Source organism: Dipodomys ordii, unplaced genomic scaffold (genome assembly GCF_000151885.1).
Source record: "Dipodomys ordii isolate 6190 unplaced genomic scaffold, Dord_2.0 Scaffold95, whole genome shotgun sequence".
Lineage (NCBI taxonomy): Eukaryota > Metazoa > Chordata > Mammalia > Rodentia > Heteromyidae > Dipodomys > Dipodomys ordii.
Genome location: NW_012267311.1, coordinates 6,021,321 through 6,042,592, shown reverse-complemented (window position 1 = coordinate 6,042,592; position 21,272 = coordinate 6,021,321). Strand labels below are relative to the sequence as shown.

The window sequence follows — 21,272 nt, the reverse complement described above, 5'->3', positions numbered from 1 at the left end:
TGGGATCCATCAACTGTTCAGTAAGTAGTAGCTGTTGATATCACCATTGTCACTTCTGTGACTTTGGACAGTGTATGGCCTTGTAAGCAGATTTGTGCTGAACTTGTTACAGCCTATTGACTTTGAGTGAGTCAGTGCTTTTTCCTCCCCTGCATTTCTTATTTGTGAAATGAGTTGTGATGGTGAGGATGGCTGGCTCTGGCATTTCATCAGGCTTTGTCTTAAATCTCCTGTAGCCAGGCATCCAGCAGGGGAGGGTTTTTCTGGGAATGGGGCCAGAGGGGAGGAATCAGAGGACAAAGGCATGCTCCTTCTTCTAGGCCAAGGTGTCTTCTCTGTCTCAAATATGGCATACCTGTGCAGATGGCATACTGGGAAGCAAAAGGCACCTTGGCATCTGCCTCAAAGCAGGGTCTGTATTTCCAGGGATCACTGGCCACCCACCCGCACAATGAGAACCTGCGCTCTCAACCTTCTATGAAGATGGCAGTGCACACACAGCCCTGGGACCAGAGTGTCCATGGATTATGCACAGTGGTCCCTGATTGGTGACTTTCGGTAAAGCAAATCTTTACCGAAGTACTTACTAAGTCCCGCAGCCGACCTGAGGGGTGAGCCTGGCCCACTTTGAACTGCACAGGAGTAGGGGCCTCCCTCTGTGAAGTGGGAATTCCCATGTATCTCACCATGTGGGTGAAGGTCAGGTGGCACAGTTGTGTATTGGAAAACTGAAATAGCAGAGCTCTGAGGTCACAGAAAGTTCTTAGTCATCCCGCGGTGTTTGTATGATAGGAACATTTATGGCATTTTCACAGACGCTAGCAATCATGCAGTACACCCCACCTCCCAAATCAATGCAGCCTTCCCTACTTGCCTCCATGGACTCCCTGTCTAGGACTGTAGAAGAGGTACCTTGACTGCCTTTCTTTGGTGTTTTTTGTTTGTTTGTTTGTTTTGGTGCCAGTTCTGGGGCTTGAACTCAGGGCCTGGACACTGTCCCTGAGCTTATTTGCCCAAGGTGCATCTTCTATCACTTCAGCCACAACTCTATTTCTGGCTTTTTGGTGGTTAATTGGAGATTAGAGTCTCATGAACTTTCCTGTGTCGTACTGTGATCCTGAGATCTCAGCCTCCTGGGTAGCTAGGATTACAGGTGTAAGCCACCAGCACTTGACTCTGTTCCTTGTTATGTCTGAGTTAACAAGACATCCCTGAAGAAGCAGAAGGCTGCTCCTTGCAGCTGACATGTGCTTTACAAGTGTGGCCCATACTCACTTTGGCTGATCCACTGAGAGGCCAAAGACACTTCCTTGGAAACTGAGAGCAGCTGAAAAGTGGCTTAGTCCTGATCGGAGAAGTGGTAGAGCCAGAACAGGCCAGCCAAAAAGAGGCAGCCTGGCAATCTACCTAGACAGCAGTGCTGGCTCTTCAGCCTTAGGTAAGGAGAGGCAATCCAGAGCTGCTTCCCAAGCAGAAGATGAAGGACCGGGGGTGGGACCTGTTGCCTGACCCACCAGCTTGCTCCAACAGCTTGGGCAAGTTACGTGGAGGCACCAAGCACCTTGTTTGTAAAAATATGGACAGTAATACCACAACCTTATAGGCTCACTATGCCAACGAGAGAAAAATGTGCCTTTCAGATCCCCCCTGACTAAATGAGGACTAAGCCATTTTTTCAAACCTGTTAAAGTATTTTGAAGGAGTCCAGTTTCTGAGCCTTGCCTTTTCTGTCTGATAATAGAGGTTGCATGGTCCTGGGAGACTCATGTATTCCACAGATGTTGAGCTTCTATACAGCCACCACTATTCCAGGGGTGGGGTGTTTAGAAGGAACAGTCAAATGTCCTGCCTTCTTGGAGCTTTCCACTCAGTCAGGAATTCTATGGAAGTGAGGGGTGGGGGGGCAGGAAGATAGTTTTTGACATGGAGCACTTTTATGTAAGCATCACGTGATCATGGGCAGGGAACCTGTCTTTACAAGGAGCCTGTCTGTACCTATGGGCAGCTAAAACTCAGAAAAACTTAGAAATATGCCCAGAGTTGCACAGTAATGGCAGAGGAGGATTAAATCCAGGTCTTCACGACTCTGAAGTCCATACTCTTTCTGCAGTTTTTCATGCCCTGGCCTTGTTTAGCTCAGAGGCCACTTACTGGAGTATGCATCTTAGGGGAAAGTGGCTACAGTTTGTGTCCCATTTTGAGCAGACACATATTTCACTGTAACGAGATAGTGGAACAGATAAGGGACCTTAAGACTTAGAGGAAGACAAAGGAATTCCACCTGGGGTTTTTAGGGCAAAGCCTACCCCAGGAGGTAACATCTAAGCTAAGCTTAGAAGAATAGGTGGGATTTTTGGAGACAGATAGTGAAGAAAGAGATTCCGAAGATTAGATACAAACGAAGAAAAGCTAAAGAAGGGTGTGGGATTTGGAGACAATCCCTCCTGGCTGAGAGAGCATATGGGTGAGGTAGAACCCAGAGAGGTCTTAGAGGCAAAGCCTCCTGTGGAAAGTCAGGCTGGAGCTGAGTCACTGAGGACCTTGAGGTTGCAGTTGTCCATGAGCATTGGGAAACCAGCAAGGGTTCAAAGCGCAGCAAAGCTATCATGTAGAGATTCATTGGCATTTTGAAAGTTGCTGTCTGGTCCACTCTGAACTGTGCACCAAAAGAAGATGAACCCTGAAAAAATATACTTGTTTCATCTGAGCAAACACTTTCATGGTGAGGGGAAGGAGCACAGGGCACAGGGGTCAAGGGCAGTACCTTGTACCCGGCCCTGGAGAACTCTATGCATCACTCAGGTGGAGCAGAAGCCTGGCCCTCCACTGCTCTTGTGAGGAAGGAAGACAGATAAGCTGAGCTGACCGTGTGGCTCCACAGTCCTCCAGACCCAATCTCCTCCTGCCACAGGACTCCCCTAGAAGAGCGTTTTCTGTTTCCTCCTCAGGCCTCCATTCCTAACCCATTACCCCTAGCAAGATTACCAGAGGGTTAGTGCTTATGAGAGCCTCAGATATTGTCCTCTGTTGTTGTCTGGAACCAAACTTTGGGACCTACAAAATCTGTAATATGTTCAAAGGAAGGACCAAGAGAGAGTCCTAAAAGATGAGAGTACTTGCTGGGTCATAAGTCCTGTCAACCTAACTGGAACTCTTAGAAAACATTTTGGGTAAAACCAGTGCTAACTTGATGGGCCCTGGGGCACATTGACCATCTCCCTCTACCCCCATCCCCTCTCCATCATAGACAAAAATCCAGTGCCTCATCCCAGCTTCATCTGTCTGAGTCCCTCCCTGTTGCAGGATTCTGACTTGGATTTTTTATTGTCTATAGGTGGAATTCATTAGGTTCTGTCATTCTAACAGCTCACGGGAGAAGCATATTTTCTCTCTAAATGCAGATATTCTTTTGAAGGATTGTGTCTTTATCTTTTGCAGAGGAATCACTAAATTAAAAGAATTGCCATTTTAAATTGCAGATTAAAGAGAAACTTAATTAGAAGGGATGAAAGCAGTTATGTTTGGGGCTTTTGTTCTTATTCCCCCACCCCCCACCCCTTTGACTGCCGAATCACTGCACTTGGAGTTTGTATATTTGTATTTTAGGTGAAATGATTTGCCTAATTAAGCCTGTCATTCATCCCCACCTGTTCTCTAAAATACATGACTACATTATTAAGCTTGCCGGCAAATGTATAAATTAATTCAGTGGGGAATTAGTGTTGACTAGGATGTTCTTAGGTTTTATCCAATTTATCAGGTAAGAAAACCGATATTTTTTCCCCTAATAAAGCAATACAGCAGCTCATTAAATTTCTTCATTTAAGGCATTCATTAAACACCTAGTACCATGTATAGCTACTGTGGTAGGCATGGAGGGAAAAGGAAACTGATAATTAGGGTACCATGAACTGAAGTCAAAGGGAATCTGGGGAGAGGTGAGTTCAGGGAATGCTTCCTGGAAGGGCTAGTACAAAGGGTAATAGAATCAGGTGTAGAGATCAGCAAGACTTGAGTTTGAGCAGGCATCCGGGCCCTGGAGGGCTTTACAGACTACAGAAGACCTTAGGCTCCTTCCCTCTTCTCTGGTCTATTCTCCCTTCCCTCCCTCTGTGGCAGAAAGTCTGTTGGGGATTAGTATTGCCTGAATCCCTCAGTTTCTGATTTCAGCCAGTAGAGCTTGTCTTTCCCTCTCTGACCTGTGGTAAGATTAAGCCTAGAGCCTCACCTCCTTACTACCCACACATCCTGCTGAGCTTCAGCCTCCTGCCCACGACAGTCAGTGCCTTAGCAGAGGGGAACATATAACAGATGGGAACTGGCCCCATCTCAGTGGGGTGCTGCCTTCCCTGGCCCTGAATCGATCTGGCAGTTCTCCCTGACTCACACATACAAGGAAACGTGTGCCATTGGAATCACCTTCTTCTTCATACTATCGTCGCTGAGCAGTCCCAGGGCCCTGCTTCACGTTGTCCATAGCCACCCTATCAAGAGACAGGGTTTTCTCATGTCAACCTGAGCGTGTCATTATCTGGCATCATCAGGAAGGTGCTCTTTTGCTGCCCCTTACCTGTCCATTGACATCACTGCTCACTTTCACGCCAGGGTGCCCACCAAGGGCTCTTCAAGGTGGGTGCTTGGGTCAGAACCTGCTTTACCACTTCATTCCCTGCCCAAAAACATGTATACCATCTGACCAGCTGCCACGAGAGTTATGTGGTTCAGAGGGGCTGAGGGAGTGATTGGAGTGGTGGAAGGCTAGAGGGCCAGATGCCCATGGCAGCAGGAATGCCAGGGCCCGGTTCTAGCTCTAGGCTTTACCCCTTCTCTCTGGCCCCCAGCACAAGAGCCCTCTCCTGCACCAGATGGAAAAGGGCTTGGGCGTCTCCTTGCACTATCCCCTTCTGGCCAAGGCCAGCCCCATCCTCCAGTGCTCAGGCCCAAGCCTGCTATTGTCCCTGATCCTCTTTCTCCTCTTGTGCTCTACTTGGAGTATGGGAATGAGCTTTCCCCTTTCCCAGTGTTGCCCCTCTACCCATATCCTCTCTTTTACTTAATAAACAATTTGGTAGAGCTGTTTTAAATTCTCAGAAAAACTGAGTGGAAAGTACAAGGTCCCACATACCCCAGCCCCTCCATCTCTTTTTAGCCAACCTAACAGAAAGTCTAAGGTGAACAAGTTCCCCACCAAAACTAGAATGAAATCCAGACTCTCCAGACCCCTGAGGGCTGGCTCTCTTGGCCCTTCCACCTCTCAATGCTTAAACCTTGGGCCACCTCATTGCCTGGACTCTGCTCTTCCCTCTTCTAGGACTGCCCTTCCCATGGTCATCCCCCTTCCCATCTGCTGCTTACTCAGACAACATCCCTGCCCCATCCCACCGTATTTGTCTGTCTGATGCTGTCATCAGCTACTGGCATGCTGGCTTATTTATTCCTGCCCTTCCTCACCAGGAATCTGAGCTCTCATGTGGACATTTTTTTGTTTTGTTTTGCTCACCACTGTTTTCCTGCCCTTAAAAAGTGCCCCACACTGTGATTGAGTGCTACATGTGAATCTTGGGTAGACAGGCTGGCCACATGCTCTGCATAGTCAAGAGAGTAGGTAGGTCCAACATATCTAGAGTCTTAGATTGGCAAGAACTTCCCTCCCGTTTTTCTTATTTTCTTTTTTCTTTTTTGTTTTGTTTTGTTTTGTTGGTCATAGAGCTTGAACTCAGGGCCTGGGTGCTGTCCCTGAGCTCTTTCCCTCAAGACTAGCACTGGACCACTGTGAACCACAGTACCACTTCCAATTTTCTGGCAGTTAACTGAAGATAAGAGTCTCATGGACCTTCTTGCCTAGGCTGGCTTTGAACTGCAATTCTGAGATCTCAGCCTCCTGAGTAGGATTACAGGTGTGAGCCACCAGCACCTCAGTTTTCTATGTGTAACATTGCCATAGGCGGGGCTGAGATCTTCCATGCCCAGGCTTGGCCAAGGACATGGGGTTAGAGATGCATCTGGACTGACCTGGAGCTGTTCTGCAGGCCTGCACCTGGCTGACCTGGCAACCTCTGTGTATTCTAGTGCCTTCGCTCATCTATCTTCACCTCACCCCAGTGAAGTAGGATATGGGAGCTGAGAAAGGTTGAGTAACTCAGCTGAGGCACCACTGAGAATCAATAGACATAGAAGAGGAGTGGAGGGGGCTGGGAAGTTGGCTCAGTGGTAGAGTGCTTGCCTTGCATGCCTGAGGCCCTGGGTTTGATTCCTCAGCACCACATAAGCAAAAAGCAAAAAGCCAGAAGTGGCGCTGTGGCTCAAGTGGTAGAGCGCTAGCCTTGAACTGAAGAGCTGAGGGACAGCGCTCAGGCCCAGAGTTCAGACCCCACGACCGGACCCAAAAAAAGAAGAAGAGGAGTGGAGGGGTTGGGAATAATCTATTAGAAGAAGAGTGGAGCTCAGCTTAATTTGATAGCTGATATGAAGTCTCATATCTTCATTGTGAAGATGTGATCCTCATAACAATATAGGTATATGATAACTGCATCTAGCAAAGGACTACCTGCCAGGTACTCTGCTAAGATGATTGTGTACCTCACCTCATTTCATCGCCATAAAGTGGGGCTCTTATTACCCCTGTCTTTCAGAAGGAAACTGAGGCCCAAAGGGAAGACTTGCAAGTGGACTAGCTGGTCCCCAGGAACTCTCTAGCATCTCTAGCTCATTGTCCTTTCTGTAGCGTATTTGTGCCCTCCACAAGCCTATAAAAGGCACATGACAGGAAGGAAAGTAAGTGAGAGAGCCCAGCCTCCATCCTCAAGCTCATGTGCTGCTTTAACCTCACTGTGTCTGGATCATGCAGCATCCAGTATGAGGAGAAGCAGGCTCTGTGACAACATGACACCCCAAGGAGAACTCTATGAGGTTGGCCCAGCAGAAAGGGGCAGATGGAGCAATTGTGGCCTAGATGGGATCATAGAATGGGAGGAGAGGAGCCTCATGGCGGCAGGTTTCCCACACTGTGCGGAACAGCTCTTCCCTAAGAACCATCCAGAGGGCCTAGCACCCTTGCTAGAGTTGGAGGGAGAATCTTGTGTGCTTAGGGCTCGCTAACTAGCCTTTGGAGACACATGCAGCCCCTCAGTCTCACTTGGCACAGCCAGGTAGCCCCTGCATGTCCTGTCTTGAGAAGCTGTCTTGGCCTGTTTTATGGTTATAATAAATCTGAGGCTGGTTATTTGTAAAGAAGAGGGGATTGTTTTGGCTCACGTTCTAGAGGCTGAGAAGTCCAAGGGCATGATACTAGGGAGGAGGGTGTAATACCTTTTCCAACTGCTGGCAGAAGGCAGAAGGGTGAGTGGGCAGCTTCAGAGGAGAGAAAACAGCAGAGGCAACCTGGCTCTATAATAACCCAATCATATCACCATCACAGTAGCCTTCTAGTTCACAAGGAGTCCAACCCCACCTCCCAAACACCTTGCACTAAGCCCCACCTTCCAACACTGTGCCTTGAGCAATTAAGGTTCCAATACTTTAGCTTTTGGGGCTATGCTCAAAACCGTAGAAGAAGCCAGTGTTTGGCGCTTTTTCATTGCATGAAACTCTGCCTCCACCAAACTGTAAAATACAACTAAATAAGTGACTGTTGTTTGAAACTGTGTTCCTTGCAGAGCCACCTGGTAACCATGCTCTTTCTTTGCTCGCTCAGCCCAGTTCAATGGCAACGAGAAGCGACAGTCATCCCCCTCACCTTCGAGGGACCGGCGGCGCCAACTTCGTGCTCCAGGAGGGGGCTTCAAGCCCATCAAACATGGGAGCCCGGAGTTCTGTGGGATTCTGGGGGAGAGAGTGGATCCTGCTGTCCCACTAGAGAAGCAGATGTAAGTTCTGTGGATCAGCGTCCAACACCAACCCCAGTATATCTCATTGCTGTGAACCTCTGTTTCTCATTATTGTAAACCCCAGTGTATCTGATTGCTCTGCCTCTGTTCATTGATTTGCCTTGGGAGTGCAGGAGTTATAGGGCCTTTTTGCCCCTCATTTGCAGAGGCTGTAGAAGAAGCAGCCCTAGGACTAGAATGTATGTCTCATGACTCCTGGGCCTGGCCATGTCCTTCCTCCTGATGTTAACACCACTACCCTCAATGGCTAGTCAAGAGACCGAAAAATAATCTGTGTGTGGTTTAGCCCTCCCAACTTGAGCTGAGTAGGTTCCTCATAAGCCTTCCTTGTGGGTATCATGTGTTGTATCAGTCTTGGCCCTGGGGACTCTGGTCTTGCTTAGCTGGTAGTGCTTTTCTCTCCCCACCCCCAACAGGAAAGGCTGGCTGGAAGAGCAGGATGCAAGGTTTTCCGAATGATGTCATGTTCTGCCCTTGGAAGTGTGTGCTGTTGTCCTGGGAGGCTGCAGTCTCCTGCCTCCTGGAGCTTGCTGGGAGCCCAGCCAGTGTGGTTAATCAGCTCTCACAGCCACGCAGATTGTGCAGCCAGCTTTGCTTATTTCTGATCAAACTGTGCACTTGTTAATCAACAAACAGAGCAGAGACTCCTGGAAGCCAGCCCATGTGCAACCTGACTTTCAGTGGCCAGGCCTGCCTGGGTTAGCTAAAGTCTCCCCATTCTCTCTCTACTCCCAGATGAAGCTGGATGCCCTTCCTTTCCCATTTCTGCCCAAGAAGACCCTCAGCAAGTCCAAAGACATGTCTGCCTTTCCTTCCCATATAACCTGTTCTTCCCAGGGTTATCCTGGCCTTCCAGAAGTCCTGAAGTTCCTTCCTCAGAGATGTGTTTAGGTAACTCCTCTACTTTCAGTGCAGCCTCATACAGACAAAGGATCACCTGCACCCCAACCCCATCTTACATCATTGTTATGACCAGCTTGTAAACACAAACTTTGCTGAAGGAAGTAAAGAAAATAAGCTTGACTTGCCCCTATGGAAAACAAGCCCTGTAAGAGCAGAAACTTTTCTGAGAGACCATCACACCAGAACTGTGGCTAGAACATGGACCATGTCATAGGGCCTGAATAAACAATTCTCAGCTCCTTTTCTGTTTGAGTCCCCAGACAGCCCACTCCATCCTCTATGGCAGTGGGCACACCTGACAGCTCCCTCCTCTTGGGACCTCCATTGTCTCCTGCCTTTTTGTCCATTCTTCTCCCCAGCCACTCCTTCTGGCACCTTACCCCTCCTTGACCTGGGCTCAGTGTCCAGTTATGTGCATCCCTGAGTACTCTCTCCCATGATGCTGGTAATGATTCACCTTTCCCAGAGGTCCTCACTCCTATACCTGGCTACCTCCCTGGCATTTCAAACTCAATGTAATTAGAACTGGGATCTTGACCACCTAGGAATTTGCTCCTCCCCAGCTTCCACATCTGTCTAGTTACAACTGAGGCCACAAACTTGGAGTCCTGTTGATTCCGTGTTCTGTCTTATGTCAACATCTGCTTCCATTACCAAGTTCTGCCATTTTTTTTCCTCCACAAAACTGAGTCTGTCCACCTCCCTCTTCTGCACAACCAATGCAGCAACCTCTGACTTTTCCTCCTGCTTCCCTCTGAGTTGTCCTCAGAGCAGGCTGGTTGATCTATAAGGTCATTCAAAGCAAATATAACAATGTATATATAACACGCTCTTTCCAACATGTTTAGGATGAAATCAGACTTGTTTCCTTGGCCCATAAGGCCTCACTCATAACTGGAAAGTCCATTCTCATCCTGTACCACTCAGTGCTCACAGTGCTTGCTACCTATCTGCTGTGTAAACATCCCAAGCACATTCCTGTCTCAGGACCTATACACTTGCTATTTCTTCTGGGCTCTTTACACAGTTGGCACCTCAGGATTTTCAGATAAATAGTCTCAGGGTGGGGGTAGGGGGAGAGCTCTCCTGTCCTTTATTCTACAGCTGCTCCCTCCCCTCCACAGTCCTTGCTTTGCCACAGCCTTTGTATAGCAATTGTCACTATCTGGGATGGTTTCTTGTATCTGCTTGTTGACTCTGCCTCTCCACGTCAGCCTGATGAGATCAAGGCTGTAGGGAGCAGTAGTAAGTAAATATTGGATGAGCCAATGGATATTGAATGGAATGAATGGAAATAATTGAGGCTCCCTAATGCCCTGGTTTTGACCTGGCTGGCCAGTAAAGGGTCTCGCATGTCCCCAAAATAGCTTCCTGCCTAGTCTCTTTTCATTCCAGGCAGAGCTTACTTAGGCCCAACAGTTGGTCCCCACCCCCACAGACCCACAGAAGCTCAGCCTGGCTCCCTGTCCTGCTGACAGGCTGCCGGTGGCTGCCTGGCTCCTGACCCAGTGCCCTTTACCCTTAGTCTCTCCTTTGATCCTAGACCCTAAGACCATGCTTGTGCCTTTCCCTTTTCTGGGAGTGCCAGGAAAGACTGGTAGCTAATCCTGTTTATCACCCAGGGAACTATCCTTAACAGGGATCCAGAAACACGCCCTGCCCCTCACCCAACCTCCACCCTCTGCAGCCCATTTGAGCCAGCCTCACTTGTGTGATCAGGGAGGGGCTGGCCGTGGGCAGCTCTTCCCCAGAGGCCACTTCCAGACCTTCCCTGAGGATGGCTGTGCTTCAAATGGCTGGAAGCTGTTTTCCTAATAAAACATTTGTCAGCTCGCTGGGGGTGTGCTGCGCAGGCAGGCTCTCTGGAGGGTATCACATCAGTCTGTTGCCTCTCATTTCAGAAGCCAGCTCTGTCCTTGTCTCTTTGTTTCTTCCCATAACAGCACTCTAAAGCATAACTTGGGCCTTGGCACACCTGAAAACATTTTCACTATGGCCCTCTCCTCTTGTGTATCCCCAACCCTACCCTCATGTTTCTGTGTAAGTAGAGAGAAAGGCAGGTCACCATGTACCCCCTGCCAAGCATTCTGCTGGGCTGCTCAGCCCTCTCTAGAGAGAGGTCCTCCATTTAGGCTCTGTCTATTCTCCAGTCCTCAGTATTCTAGGACCCAAGTCTTTTTTAGGTTTTGATGTACCATGCCTCGCCTGTTGGCTGGATGTCACTGTGGTATCAGTGGCAGGAAGCACACAGTGACCTGCAGCAGAGGTTTGTCTAGGTAGAATGTCAAGGTACACAAGTGAAGGCAGAATACCCACATCAGCTGGGCTAAAACACAACGAGGACTACACAAATGACATCTTGAAGTCCTGATAGACAGATAGCATCCTCCACTGTTGAAAACACTCCTCTCCAGAACATACCCAAACTCTTCCATGAGTCATCCAATCCCAAAGGGATTGGCATGGCCCTAAGTTGGTATACAGACAAAGCTCAGCCACCTTCAGTGGCACGTCCAGCTGTGGCCTCTGGAATGGTGAGACAGACTCCAGGCTCCACATCTCTATCTCTTCTTGTAACCTATGGACACCAGCCCCCACCCCCACCCCAGGCTCTTATATTCACTCATGAGTTTGAGGTATATGTACCCTCCTGTTGGTATTGAGTATTTTAACCCTTCCACTGACATTTCCCTTCCAGCTTTCCCAATCATAAAAGACAATGTCCTGATTTCTGGTGATGTCATTCTTGTGGATATGCATAGATCCTTCTCCATCCCCTCTGGCATGAGTAGTGTCTGATATTCTCCTCTACCTAGAGGCATCTGGCAGGAGCATTGTGTAACACCCCTGTCCTGAGTTAGCCTCTCCCATGTCACAGACAGTGTCAGAGTGGCCTTTCTGTCAGCACCTAATGTGGCTTTCATATCCTTCAGAGAAATGCTCCTGGCCTGTTCCACCTTGACCTGGGGCCACACTGCCCACTCCTATCCTTGTGACCTTTTTCCAGCCACTTGCTTCTTCTGGCTCTTTCCATAGCCTGCACAGGTGACTCCTCAGGCCTTTGCCTCAACCCCTCTGTCCTCTGCCAGAAAAGCTCCTTTCTAACCACTGTTCTTCATGGCTTCCTGGGGTGTCATTTTCTCCACCGGCTTTCCTGCCTAAAATCACAGTACCCCGCATTCCCCAGCTTCACTTTACCTCCATAGCACCTGGCACCCCAGGTTTGCTGTGTGACCCCAGAGGGTTGTGAACCTCAAACAAGATAGTTTGACTAGATTTGACTCTCTCTTCTCCCCTCAGGATCTGGCATTTGGCAGGTACTCAGAAAACAGCTGTTGAATTATGGAACAAATGCAGGCACCTGGGAGGCTGGGAGTTGGCAGTTGCCATCTGAGGGGACCAAGCCTCTCTCTGAAGTCACTGGGAGCACCCTGTCCTTGCTGGGCTCTGACTGAGCTCTGCTTTCTCTCCCAGATGGTATCACGGAGCCATCAGCAGAGGAGATGCTGAGAACCTGCTGCGACTCTGCAAGGAATGTAGCTACCTTGTCCGCAACAGCCAGACCAGCAAACACGACTACTCCCTGTCCCTGAAGTAAGTACAGTCCACACCTCCATAGCACACCACCACTGGCCCATGGGGGACGGCCCTGCAGTCCCTGGGAAACTTCCTAGCAGGAGTTACTTCAGCCTTGGTCTTTCAATTTGGTCTCATTCTCTTGAGGCACACAGGAGCTATTCTGGTTACCTCTGCTTCCTTCCAGAGAGGAGGTCTTTGTCCTAGGGATTATAGTAGCCCTGCTGTCACTCAGGCCACCAACCAGAGTCTGTACCAGGCTCTCAGCATCTCTCATTTTGGTCTCAAACCTAACTTCAGCCCTTTGATGAGGAACATACTGTTCCCATTGTGCAGCCTGGGAAACTGAGGCTCTCAGAAGCAGTAATCAACCCAAGGGGCAAGGCCAGGACTACAGAGTGGCCATCTGACCCCTTTCTTCACACGTGTGGGTTGTCTTATAGGCAGGCCTGGCTAATGGTTAGGAGGAACTGGAGAGAGCTGTGAGGCATCCTGCTGTGTTACTACCTGTGGCTGTTCTGCATACTGTCGGGTCTTCCTGACCTGTGAGGAGTTGATGTCAGGTATAAGAGAAATGTCACAAATAAAAGGGAGTTTGGTTGGGCGCTGCATCATTCAGTGCTATTGCTGTGTGGGACCCAAGGAATCTTCTAAAAACCCATTTTAGGGCTTTTTAACTCCCCAGGTAGGGGAGTTATAAGCCAAGTCCAGCACTGGAAGAGAACACGTTTTTCTAATAGCTGATTAAAAAAAAAAAAAAAGAAAGTCAGCCCAAGTGGCCTGAAGATAGCAAATCTTATCATTGAGGGAAGTCAAGGAGAATGTGCAACTGAAGGCTAGGAAGATATAGAGAATTTCTATCCAGCTGGGAGAAAATACTCAACACAAAAAGTAGGAGTGTTGCTGTTCCCCAAGCCTCTGGTTTCTACATGCCTCATTGTGATCATCTCTGATAGCTTGAAGGATTCAAGAAATCATGGCAGTGGAGGGGACTTCAGTGTGCTAAACCACACCTGGGCTGACAGGCTGGGTTGAGGCAAGATGGGGTCAGGGAGCACGTGCACCCTGTGCACACTGATGGCCAAGGCTGCTGACTCCCGGCTAATCTATACCTTTACTCAGATAATCTTGCAACCTAGGAATGACACTCTCCTGAGATGCAAGACTCAAGAAAAACAAGTGGTATCAGCCATCAGTCACCTGTGTGGCCAGCCTTCTCTGCAGATCCAGGCAGCCCGCTGACTCTCTGGGACACTGGTCTTGCTAGGCTGTTGCTCCTCACCCTGTAGTCTCTCTGGCATTCATTTCCTCTAGAATTCTTGCTGCCTGGGAACCAGCCAGTGGTATCTCTATAGAAGTCCTGGCTGGATGCACAGCAGAATAAGGGACAGACTGTCCCACTCCAAGCCCTGCCATTCCCCAAGGGGCCAGGACCTGACCAGGCTTGGGTTTCCTCTTTGTGCATGTCAGTAGGCTAGGCCTGAATTGAGCACACTGGCTGGGTACCATGGCCATGCAGTACTCCATATCCCCGCATGTGTGGATATGGAGTATCTATTGAGTACTTAGTCTACTAAGTACTCGAACATGCCATGGCTGTGTTGCCAACAAGAAGAGCCTAGAACCAGTTACCAAAGTAACACCACTTATATCTTGCAGAGACCATTTCTCCATCTCTGTGCAGCATCCCCTACTTACACAGCCCCGATGTTACCTCACAGATAGGTTGCAGAGGGCCAAGGGCTTAACCTGCTTTGTCCCTGGTATATGCCATGCGTGAGCCACCAGCGCCCAGCTTGCTTCAAGTCCATTTTTAAGAGGCCTGAGGTCTCAGATCTTGGACGGACATCCTTTCCCGCCACTCAGCTCTCACTGTGTGATCTTGGGCAAGTCCTTCCCTTCTCTGGATTGGTGTCCACAGTTGCCTAATGAGATTTGGACTTTGATGGTCCCTAGAGGCACTTCCACCTCTACCAAGGTATTTCCTGACTCCTTACATTTCCCCATCTGTGCATGCAGCCCTCTTTCTCTTTGGCGGGCTCTGGCTAAATTAACGCACCTCCTGTCCCAGGAGAGGAACCATAGCAGCCTCTAGGACCCAGGACAAGTGCCAGGATCTGATTGGCTGCACCTGTCCTGTCTGATCTAATCATGAGAACTGTGGTTCAGGTGACTGCTCTTGCCCAAAGGAGCTAGAAATGGAAAGTTTAGTCTGCATGCTTGTCTGAAGCCATGAGCTCACTTCCTTCCCCCAAGACCAAAAGACCATGTCACCCAATCCGCCTTCCTTTTAAGAACCCCAAGTTAGGAAGGTCGACTTGCTTCCCAGAGTGACCCTAGCGCATTATGACCAATTCAGTTGCTGACTAGGGGACACCTGCCTGGCATTAATAACCTTGACCAAAAACAGAACAGCCTGGTACTGCAGGTCCTGGCTGCTTGAGACCGGCACCAGCTTTGCTAGCCATCGTGCATGAAGTGTGTGGGTTCTCACTTGGGCCTGCCTGCCAAAGCAGTGGGGAATGGCAACCCCATGCCTGCTCAGCGATCAGGAGTGCAAATAGACATTGGAATTCCAACTATGCTAGTTCTGCACTGCTGGCCACTTTCATGTGAGCCTCAGGTCCAGCCCTGAGAGTGTACTAGGGGTGGAGAAGGTATTGAGATGAGACTACCCCCAGAGGACCAGGCCCTCCATCCACTCTGTCCTCCCTCAGAAGGTACTTATCAGAGCCTTCTGTACCAGGCACTGGGTTAGGCATCAGAAAGAGCCAAGGTAGACAGCCAGACCCTAGCTCCAAGGGCTCACAGCTGGCCAGTTCAGCCTGTGCCTTGCTGTACACAGGTCTCCCCAAAGGATCTTTAGAGTCCAGCGTTGGCTTATGGGGGTTGGGCAGCTGTGCCACAGAGGGCTGGAAGAAGCTGCAGGAGGAGGCTGCAAGTGAGTCTTTAATGACTAGATGAGCATCTCAGTGGGAGGCACAGCCCTGGACATACCAAAGAGCTCCTTCCCAGAGGAGCTGTTAGTGTCTATTTCTTAGTATAGAAGTCACAGACTTACGGATACCTCTGAATCCTGTTGGCCTGAACTTAAATCCCACTTCCCCTGGGTATCCATAGACAAGACATTTTAGACAGCCTGCTTGCTTTCCCTAGAATGGCCCTGAAGAGGGTGGCTGGGGCAAATGCCCAAACTCCATCATCTGAACATACTGGGAGGTGAATGGCCCGAGGCCAGCTGAGGCCAGAACAGAGGTGGTTGGACATTCCAGCCTCCGCCCCAGCTCTTCTAACCCTGGGTCAGAAGGCCTTCCAGTGGCTCTCAGTGCTAGCTTGGAAATGGCCTTAGTGGCCTTTCTAGTTCCGTCCCTTTGCCTCATGAGTGAGGAACTGAGCCCAGTTGAAATTCACAACCAACCCCCCTCCCATCCTGTCAGGCTGCCTACTTGGCACTTAACCACAGGCATGATACAGGTGGTGATGACTGGCCACACCCCCTGGATCCAGCCAGGCTGGCCCTTATGTAACCTCCCAGGAAACCCAAGAGAATGATGATACTCCATCCCCATCACGTCTTAGTGCCCCTCCGTGACAGAGCCCCTGCTTGTGAAGCTGACTGTGGAGATCCTATAAATGGCTTTTGTCACTCCCCTGTCCCTCTTGCCACCTCCAGCCTGACTGGATGGGTTCAAGCTGACCCTGCATCCATGGCTGGCCCCAGAGGCTTCTCTGTAGCCAATGGAAGCCTTCAAAGGGCTGGGACTTTTAAAATTGGCAAGAAAACATGAAACACACACTTTTTCTTATGTCTGGAAAGGCAAGTAGGGTAAATCGATGGAAAGTCATGAGAAATCTCAATTAAAAGCGTTCTCCAGGCACTTTTGACTCTTGAGTGGCTCCTCACAAGGTTCGGTTTCACAAGCTTTTGCAGAGAAATCTGGACAAAATAAGGAAAAGGAGACTTCAAAGACTTCAGAGTTTGCAGCTGGTAGGGAGCGGGGGAGTCCCTCATGGGCAGAGGAAGGGGGCTGTCCTTGGAATAGAGGCATATGCAGTGGTGCTGGGGCACTGGGAAGTCCTCATCCCCGTGGGGCAAGTGACCTCTTAAAGACTTTCCAAAGGGCCTTTGGGCTTTCACAGCAAATCTCCAGCTTCCTTGCAGATGTGACCTCAGAGAGGCTTTTGGTACCTGACTTGCTACCACAGCCCCTTCTGCCCTTCCTCAGCCCTTTAAGCTCCACCCCACTCAGGGACAGTTCTTGCACTCCAGCCAACAAGAGCCCACATCTGACAAGATGGAGGACATGGACACATGAAACACGTGTGGAAAATAGAAAGCAAGAGGGAAGGTACTAGAGAAAGGGTTGTTTAAAGGATGAAGAAGTCTTAAACCATGAACAGTAAGAGTAAAATGAGCACAGAGGCAGGGATTGTGGAAGTGTAGAACAACAAATATCACACTAAACTGCACCCAAGAGAGGAGAGGTGCAGCCCCCATTTCCAGGCCAAGGGGTTGGGAACCTTATCCCACAAGTCAGTGAGAGTCCTCAAGAGTCACAGCAGGGTGCAGTGATGCTCTCCAGGTTGAGTCTAGAACCACTAGTGAACTAAGCGCACCATAAGTGTCACCCAGGAGGTGACGGATCCTGCCCCCCTCTACCCATCCCTCACTATTCCAGTCTGCACAGTCTGCGTGCTGGCAACATAATGAGGAAACCCCAGGCTTTCAGGTCAGAGGTACCTGAAGCCAAATCCTGGCTTCATTGTGCACCTCTCACCACACATACTAGGCAAGTGACTGAGCCTCATCTAGAAACGAGGGCAGGCACTTTCGACTCATGAGTGGCTCTTCACAAGTTTTGGTTTCACAAGCTTTTTGCAGAGAAATCTGGACAAAATAAGGAAAAGGAGCAGAGCTGGCTCACAGCAGGAGGTCAACATGCCATGCTCTGCTCCTCCCCTCTTTTGTAGAGCCTTTAGAAATTGTCATGGAAGGAGTAGTGTGCACAGAGTCCTGGCCTCTCAGAGTGTAAGTCTAGGTTGTCTTTGCTTCCCTAATGCATAGGGCTGTTATTTTCCCCATAATAACTTTAAGACAAGGAACTGGGGGTATGATCTGTGGTATAGTACGTGATCTGATAGCATGTGCCAAGTAAGATCATCTCTGTGTTGCAAAACTAAATATATAAAATGAGGGGGTGAAAGTTTGATTGGCATGCTTGCTTCCAGTTTAAGGATTCCATGATTAGGCCACAGTCTGAAGATAAAAGGGAGGCCCTTCCTCCATCCCCATAGGGCAGAAGGGCAGGATAGTTTATGAAGACACACTTCCAGCCTTTCAGCTTACTTAATAAGATCCCTTTGCATCTGCTTGGTGCAGCCAGGTAATCTGACTGCTGTGCTCAAGGTCTCTAGCAGCAAATGCCTCCTGGGCTCTAGTGGAGAAGAGTGAGTGGGTAGGTGTTATGGGACCAAAACTACACATTTCAGTTAGAGGTGTTTTTCTTTCTTCTCTTCTTTCATTGATTTATATGGTGAAGGAGAGAGTTTTCACACAGTAGACATGTCTGGGTCTAGGCAGGCGGTAGAGTGATTAATCTTAGTTTGTTGCTGCTGACAGCCAGGAGCAAGAAATAATAAAGGCTTGCAGGGTGGTGTGGGAGATGAAGAGAGGCTGCATCCTGCGTCCTTCAACAAGGGAACACAGACTTCATTTACTTCTGTTAGGCCAACCTATGAAGCTCTGGGCCAGAGCATAGCTCAGTGGTAGAATACTTGCCTAACATGTGCAAACCCCTGGGTTTGATCCCTAGTACCAAAGCAGGGGGGTGGAGGGGAGTCTAAGGCTCCAAATATTTAGCTCTACCATGACTGCCCCCCTCCCATTCATAAGCCTCCAAAGGAGCCCTTCTGAAGCCACTGCAGGGCTCCTCAGAATACCTCTGATGGCTGCTTGCTTGTCCTAGTCCCCAGCTGGGTCCCTGTAGGCACAGTGAGTCACTCCTCTTTAGGACATTCATACTTTGAAGGAAGCAGGTATGTGCAGCTTGCATGATTTCTACTTGCCTTGAGACTTTCTCCCCTTCCCTCTCCAAGCCCTGAGCCCTGTCATCCTGATTCCATGCCTGCGGGACTGCCAGGTGGGGATGAGGCAGGAAGTAGGGGAGACTACGGAAGGAAGAAGGAGATGGTTCCAGGCAGGCCACACCACAGCTACTATCCCACGATGGGACAGGAGCTGGAGGATGGGGGAGGACTCTAGGATTGAAGGTGGCAAAGAACCACCAGCAGAGGGACAGCAACTCTTCCAGTAGTTAACAGTGTACCCCATCACCAGTGCCTACCTGCAGGAGGGTGTTGCAACCTCATATTCAAGTTGGATCCATCTGGCCTGTTAAAACAGCTCCCTGAGTACCAACAGGATAGTCTTGGGCAAAGGGGCTTAACATGTCTGAGCCCCAGTTTCCTCATCTGTAAAACGTTTCTCAATGGAGTGCTTCATATGAGTATAGACTTTAGAGAGCCCAGATTGCAAGGGGCACAGCATCGCAGAGGTTCATGGGTTGTCTAGATACAATCTTCTGTTGACTGAGACTTGAATCTCACAGAACTGGGGTCCACAGAACTAGGGTCCAGTGTGAGCAGTCCTTTCCTGTCTGTTTTGGCTTAGACAGGTTGTTACTTCTCTGATCTCTTAGCTCCTCCTCAGTGGCTGGAAGATTGCCCTGTCTGTGTAACTGAGTTCAGGGTCGGCTCCACCACCAGCTGAATATGGACAGGAATGAGGGTTTTTTTTTGGTGTTTTTTTTTGGGGGGGGGGCATGTGCCAGTCCTGGGGCTCCATCTCAGGTCCCAGACATTCTTCCTGAGCTTTTTTACTCAAGTTCTCTACCACTTGAACCACAACTCCACTTCTGGTTTTTTTGATGGTTAGTTGCAGTTGAGTCTTGTGGACTTTCCTGCCCCAGTTGACTTTGAACCATAATCCTCAGATTTCAGCCTCCTGAGTAGCTAGGCTTGCAGGGGTAAGCTACCAAAGCCCAGTAAAGAATGGTTTTGAAAAGAGCCAGGAAAACACATTTCTCCTAGCTCGGCTCCTCACTTCCCACAATGGCCTAGAACCCAGATGCCAGAGTGCCATAAGCATCCTGCCTCACTCTGCCAGTCCATGCTCTGAGTACTATCTGAGCATGTGGCTGGGCCAGATAAATGCTCATGAATGGCAAGGATCCCTTGTCATTCTTTCTCTAGCTCCCGTCATAGTCAGGTACACAGCAGTGCCCTTTGTTCCCAAGTGCTCCCTGTTCCTCTCCAGCATCTGAGCCACTTGATTACATTTCCAGCCAGTTTTTAATTATCTCCTATCAGCCCTCGTCAATCTGCCTGGGCAGCTCAGGCCGCCTGGGGAGGCATTTCCAGTGCCCGTCCATCACCAGGAAACCACTCATGCCCCGGCACAGGTCCCTCTGCAGGTGCTGCATGACCCCTCCAAACAATTCTTTTTTTTCCCCCCCTTCCAATCACATTTGTGGCATCTTGTTAACGTGACATATATCTGGAAACGAATTGTTTGGGGACTTGAGGGAGTTCTTAAAAGATTCTACAGGACAGGCCATGAACTCTAGACCACAGGTCAGAGCCTGAATCCAGGTAGGAATGTCACCAGCAAGTGGCTTCACATCTTTGAGCCGCTGGACAATACACTGACCTCCTGGATGGAAGTGGAAGGTCCTGGGAAGTGTGGGAGGCTGTGCAAGTACAAACAGTTGTTCCAGTTCTTGTGCTGCCCAGGAAAGTGTGTGATGTGGGGCTTTACTTCAGTTAGAGCTAGGTAAGCAATTCAAAGCCCCCACAGAAAACCCCGCTGGCCTCCACCTAGAGGAAGTCTTGAAGCAACTAGATTTGCTAGTTGCTCACACAATACTTAAAGCTGGAAGAAGAGCCTTGAGTCATCTGGGGCAAGACTCTGGCTTTTAGATAAGGAAATGGAGGGCCAATGGGACAGGAAAGACCTACTGAGGTCCTGAGGCAAGTTCCTGGCAGAGCCCACGGGTGGCCCTCCCTTCCCAGGCAGAATAGGACCCTTCTGGGGCTTGTAAGCACTGCCTTTCCTTCCCTGACTTCCCCATAAACGTTCTTGGTATTTGAGGCAGATTTATAAAATCAGATGTCAAGATTTTACAGCTCTCATCTTTGCCCTCATAGTTCAAATGCTGAAACAATAAAATTGTGTTTGCTGTGTGTGTGTGTGTGTGTGTGTGAGCATGTGTGTGAGCGTGTGTGTGAGCATGCAGGTTTGGGGGCCCGCTCACCTACTCCCACAGGTGCCCACCCTGACCCTCCCTGGGGACAGGTCACTCCTGACTAGCACCCTCAGCCAGCAGCTTCCCTCCTCCTTCAGGGCTGGTAGGTTTTTGCCATTCTAATAATGCTTTAGCCCTTTTCTCTTCCTTTTTAATTCTTTTTCTTTTTAAGATTATTTCACCCAAGAGGAATATCAGAAACAACTGGGTTTGGCAAAGCTAGCTTATTAGAAATGCTTTAAATAGAACCTCTCTTTTATTTCCTGCTGTGTTCCTTTTGGAAATCCACACGTGGCTGATGGCTTCCAGGCGTAGAACATCAGCCTTCTACATTCTCAGCCTAGAGTCACAGGGCAGGGCTGTGAAGTCCCTACTGTACACCAGGTCTTTAGCCTCTAAGCTCACAGCCTAGACAAGGAAACAAGGTAGGTGAGCAGTGTAGTAGAGGGAAGGTAGAAGAGACGATGTCTGACAGGGACATATCTTTGAAAGACTTCTTGAAGGCAGACATTTGAGCAGGGCCTCTGAGGATAAATAAAATTGAGAGAACCTTTAGAAATGATTTATTTGTGGGCTGTTGTTTTATGTTTGTTTTTTGGTTTGG

The 21,272-nt window shown here is 49.3% G+C and overlaps 1 protein-coding gene across 1 annotated transcript in view; it reads left to right on the top strand.

The window, feature by feature from the left end:
- The window catches only part of Shb (Src homology 2 domain containing adaptor protein B), a 149,742-nt gene that overhangs the window by 115,956 nt on the left and 12,514 nt on the right, over positions 1 to 21,272 (top strand). The window contains exons 4-5 of the mRNA XM_013026553.1: positions 7,694 to 7,865; positions 12,264 to 12,383. Of these exons, the coding sequence (XP_012882007.1) occupies positions 7,694 to 7,865; positions 12,264 to 12,383 (292 nt within the window). The remainder of the gene's footprint in view (positions 1 to 7,693; positions 7,866 to 12,263; positions 12,384 to 21,272) is intronic.